Here is a 5,048-nt window from a genome sequence, read left to right on the forward strand (position 1 = left end):
GTGACATTTCCTGTGTTATCCAGTTTTTACTCCATTTGGTTTTTTATTTTTAAACAGTTAAGTCGCTCATTAGGTTGTTGCTAAGCAACTTATTTTTTTAGCTTATTTTAGCTAGCTCAGAGAGGCTAAAGCCTTTCATAGCCCAGTTTATAATCCCTTGGCGGAAATAAAAAAAAAAGATTTAAATAAAATCCAAGCAACGCTACGCCTGGTGTGGGAGTCGGGTAAAGCCTGGCGGGCTGCCAGGCTGATGATGCCGTGGCAGAAACCCTGGGTTTGTGCTTTGTTCTAATAAAGTTGCGTTAAACGCAGCAGTTCGTTGCGGTTTCTCCAGGTTTCAGTCGTCCTCCCGGGTCATGCTGCTGCCAGGTCTGAACGCGGCCTCCGATCATCTGCATCCACCTCATCCTTCAGCGTTTCTGCTTACTCCACTCGGGTTGTCTTAAAGGGCCCAGTCTGTTTGGTTCTGGACGGACAGAACCTGAAGTCAGACATGCTGCTCTTCCTGCAGTTGTTGCATTTCATGCCTCTCCCCTCAACCCTGATCACTGAGGCAGTCTGACTGTGGGGGGTCCTGGTTAGATGATGAGCCTCGAGCAGCATGTCTGCTGACCCGGAGCTCCGTTTAGCCTGGCGCCCCTTCGGGTGCCGTTCGGCCTGTCGGCTCATTGTTTGCTGGTCGTCCTGCCGTCTCATTAACTGGAGTCATGTTTGTGTGTCTCTTCCTCCTCCTGACTTCCTGTCCTCAGAAGACGTGAACGCAAATCCCAACAAGCGCCAGAGGCAGCCGGCTCTGCTGGGGGACCATCCTCCAGAGTACGGTGAGTCTGCTGACCTCTGACCCCTGATCTAGCATCAGAGAGCCAATATCTACCAGTTATTGAAAAACATTGTACATCGTTAAATCCATAATCTATGCAGTCTACTTCGATGCTGTGTGCTCATTTATTTTACAGTATATTTAACTTCCTAATTGGACTTTCTGCCGTTTATTTTTACGTTTGTCTACGAAGGTTAACGTGTTATTAATCAGTTATTTATTTTACATTGGCTGTCCGACTCCTAACTCCGACTGAACAGATTAAAGTAGCTTTTGCCAAACTTGTGAAGCATCAATATATTTCAGTAATCTGTCAGATTAACTTGTGATTGAATACATTTTAAAAATTGGTAAACGTTTAAAGTCGTTTCTTCTGTGTTGGACCGACTCTACGCCTCCGGTTTGGTGCATTTCTGTCTCGTGTCCCTGTCGTCCTGTAGGAGGCGGTTACCATGGCTACGAGGAGAGCTACGGGTCACCTCCCTACGAGGGCCGTCGAATGGGCCCCCCGATGAGGGGCCGCGGCAGCCGGAGCTACGGGCCGGGTTACGGGCCTCCGCCGCCGCCGCCTGGCGAATACGGCGCCCACGCCGACTCGCCGGTCGTCATGGCTTACGGGCTCGACACGGCCAAGATGAACGCAGACCGGGTCTTCAACATCTTCTGTCTCTATGGAAACGTGGAGCGGGTCAGTGAAGGAGCGCTGCAGTTCTCTGACCCGGTCCATTCGCTCTCTGACCCGGTTCTGTTGTCCTGACAGGTGAAGTTCATGAAGAGTAAACCGGGAGCCGCCATGGTGGAGATGGGCGACTGCTACGCTGTGGACCGGGCCATCACTCACCTCAACAACAACTTCCTGTTTGGCCAGAAGCTCAACGTGTGGTGAGTTCAGTCCGCCCTGCGGCCCCGCCCCTCCTGCGCTGAGGGGGCGTGGCCTGACCGTGTGGCTCCGCCCCCGCAGCGTCTCCAAGCAGCAGGCCATCGTCCCCGGCCAGTGCTACGAGCTGGAGGACGGCACCAGCAGCTTCAAGGACTTCCACGGCTCCCGGAACAACCGCTTCTCCTCGCCAGAGCAGGCGGCCAAGAACCGCATCCAGCACCCGAGCAACGTGCTGCACTTCTTCAACGCGCAGCCCGACGTCACACCCGAGATCTTCGCTCAGGTCTGCCGCCACCGCAGGCAGGACGCCATCTTAAAAAACACAAACCTTCATGTTTCACCCTGATGTTTTACAGATTTGTGAAGAACTCGGCGTCAAGAGTCCAATTAACGTCAAAATGTTCACAGGAAAAAGTAAGAACTTTAAAACTCCTTTTTCTTTTTTTTTTAAGTGTGGAAATTAAATCCGAAGGTTAAAAATCAAGATTTTGTTTCTGAACTAGAATTTCACCAATGCAATTCTAATATTTTTATTGGCATCAACATTGAAAGAATTGTAGATCTGATCAATATTCCCAATCCATGTCGGCAGATCTATTCAGTCTAGTTCTATGCTTTGGGCTCTGAGCAACGTCATGATTTATTTGTTTTAAATTAAGAATTCCTGATTGCACTTTCTGAACTGTTTGAAAGGTTTGCTGCTGTTTTTATCATTTTCTACTGGCTGTTCTTCTAACTGCACTGATTGAACAAATTAAAGTCGTTTTTACATGTTTCATTAAACTGTTGGTGTTTTTAAATGTGCTGTTCTGGTGCAGAGTTAACCTCTAGTTGAGTACATTTAAATCTGCATTTAAAAATCATTCTAAGTCAATTTAGTCGATGCTAAATCTCAGATATCAGTATCGGACATGAAAAGTGGATCGGTGCATCGTGTAAAGATTCACTTATGACGAGACATTTTCCATAAGTTGGGGTTTAAAACTTCAAAAATTTGCTAGTGGGGGGAAAAAAATCTAGAAAATTCCTGAGATTTGATGTTTTTGACCAATGTAACCTTTTTTCTATCTATAAATGACCCAGTACTAGGCTCTGTTTTTGGTATCTGCCAGTGACAACCTTCAGATATCTGTACCAGAACTGATTCATTCCTGCTCTGGATCTGACCCTGCTGATCCTGCCAACAGGTGGCGCTGCTCCCAGCGACCGCAGCGCCTCTGGCCTGCTGGAATGGGAGTCCATCAACGACGCCATGGAGGCGCTGGCGCTGATGAACCACTACCAGATGAAAAACCCAGGTGTGGGGGGGCAGGCGAGCAAAGGGTCATCAAAGGGTTTGTCTCGATCACTCATCTACTATCTGCTCTCTCACTGCTCACTGTTGGTCCCGCTAGGCTGAAGGCTGGGTAGGAGGCCCCACTAATGCTTTTCAAAGATGGACAGCTGAGTAATTACTCTATTTGCAGCCAGTTAAATGCTTACAAAGTGTAAATGTTGAGCTGGGGGGCGTGGCCAGCAGTAGCTCACTTGGATTTAAAGTGACGGCGCGATAAAACGGCTCAGTTCATGCAGAACTGATCAGACTGTAATCTGATGGCGGCTTAGGGGCGTAGTAGCACATTTCTCTTTTTAAAACTCGGAAATTTGTAGAATGATCTCATAAGGGGGGGACCTCAAATGTTAAAATTATTCCCAGAGATTTTCCAGAAAATATTACAAATTTTTAATTTTACGTTTTTCAAACTCAGGAATTGTCAAAACAAACAAAAAAACTTGGAGGAAACATTCAAGAAATTTTCAAGATTTTTTATTTTTTTTTTACAAAATATTTCTGAGATTAACCTAACTTTGAGGTTTTTTCCTCTTTGAGCATGGAAATGTCTTATTTTTCAGTAAAATTTCAGATAAATATATGTATAAATTTTTCTTAACAGATTTAGTATTTTTTCAAACTGAAATTTCCAACTTTCTCTTGAAAGTTTCTGAATTCTCAAATTGTTAGTTTTTTGACAGGAATGTGCTCCTCTCATGTATAATGTCCCAAACGGGCCATTGTATGTCTCTGAAGCAGAATAAATTCTGCCTCAGTTTTCTGTTTTGAGAATTGTCTCTCAGCCGGTTTGGACTAACTCTGAGCTTCATCCACATCCTGCTGCCCTACGGGACCGGACCCGGCCCGGACCGGTGCCGCTGCTGCGTCTCATCCTGTCCCTTCCTGTTGCAGGCGGACCGTACCCCTACACATTAAAGCTGTGCTTCTCCACCGTCTCGCATGCCAACTGAGACGGAACCGGCCCTTCTGGGTCGAGAGGATGGAACCGGAACCGGCTGGACTCCATCAACCAGGACAACTTTATCAGTCTGGAGTTTAAACCGACAGCTGAGCTTTTAAATCCAACTTCTGCAGCGCAGACGAGCTGCAGAGTGTCGGTTTGTTTCCACACCATCTGGTTGTCGCTTTGACTTTTTGTATTCCAAGATGGCCGCCAGAGGCAAGAGTCGCGTCGATGCTCCGGCAGTTTAATGGCTGAAGACGGCAGCGGCTTTCTGAACTTTTTATTATTATTCAATCGTGTTTTTTGTTGTTTTAAATGTTGATGGTTTAGTTCTGTGTGTTCAGACCCGATATGCAGGTGGAGAAAAAATGTTTTTGTTCTAAGAAAATAAAGGAAAACGCTCAACAGGGCATGAAACATGTTTCTGCTGGTTCTCATCCCCTGGGTCCGAGTGCCCTCTGCCTGCTGTTTCAAACACTTCATTTAGGTATACAAAGGTCACCGCTGGCACACTGGAACTTATTTTACTGACTCGTGAAAAACATGAAAACTCTTTGAGGTGTTTAAAGCTGCAGTATTGAACTTTCATAAAATATATATTTTAGATGTTTGAAAGTGGAAACATGTTACAGTTGCAGACTGAAAATCTGTGAAAGACAAATTGACTTCTTTCAGTGCTAGATGCAAACAGGGTTGTTAATCCCCCTACGGGCAGTGCTGTTCAAAAAAAAAAAAAACTAAACTAGGAAGAAACTTAAAATCAACAGTTGAGTTTTTCTTAATAAAAACTTAAGTTTCTGAGATTAATGGGTTTTTTTAAAAGAAAAAACTTTTCATTGTCTAAAAAAGAACTTTGAAGTATTAGAAATTAGTCTGTTTTTTTTCTTCTAGCAATTCTTTTGTACTTTTCAAACTTTTCTAAAGAAAACTTGGACATTTCAGTCTGAGATTAGCCCCCCACTTCCCTGTCGTGAATGCTAGGCTAGTTAGCATTGCCACGAATAACCGTGGATAAACGTTTTTCTGTAAGCGCAGTATGAGGAGTCTTACACTTCGGTTGCTCAGTGACCTA

The 5,048-nt window shown here is 45.2% G+C and overlaps 1 protein-coding gene across 7 annotated transcripts in view; it reads left to right on the forward strand.

Annotated features, from left to right (window-relative positions):
* Nucleotides 1-4,386, forward strand: part of LOC106951094 (heterogeneous nuclear ribonucleoprotein L-like) — a 26,969-nt gene extending 22,583 nt beyond the window's left edge. For 2 of the 7 annotated variants that reach the window (XM_015038392.1, XM_015038393.1), the window contains 7 exons: nucleotides 750-821; nucleotides 1,261-1,508; nucleotides 1,581-1,702; nucleotides 1,782-1,983; nucleotides 2,057-2,114; nucleotides 2,888-2,998; nucleotides 3,925-4,386. In XM_015038392.1, the coding sequence (XP_014893878.1) occupies nucleotides 750-821; nucleotides 1,261-1,508; nucleotides 1,581-1,702; nucleotides 1,782-1,983; nucleotides 2,057-2,114; nucleotides 2,888-2,998; nucleotides 3,925-3,983 (872 nt within the window). In that variant the 3' untranslated portion in view covers nucleotides 3,984-4,386. Of the gene's footprint in view, nucleotides 1-749; nucleotides 822-1,260; nucleotides 1,509-1,580; nucleotides 1,703-1,781; nucleotides 1,984-2,056; nucleotides 2,115-2,887; nucleotides 3,035-3,924 lie in introns of all 7 variants that reach the window. The other 5 variants (XM_015038388.1, XM_015038390.1, XM_015038389.1 and 2 more) reach the window with 3 other exon arrangements.
* Nucleotides 4,387-5,048: the final 662 nt, after the last annotated feature.

Source organism: Poecilia latipinna, unplaced genomic scaffold, assembly GCF_001443285.1.
Source record: "Poecilia latipinna isolate Pla-1442-1.1 unplaced genomic scaffold, P_latipinna-1.0 Scaffold440, whole genome shotgun sequence".
NCBI classification, from domain to species: Eukaryota; Metazoa; Chordata; class Actinopteri; order Cyprinodontiformes; family Poeciliidae; genus Poecilia; species Poecilia latipinna.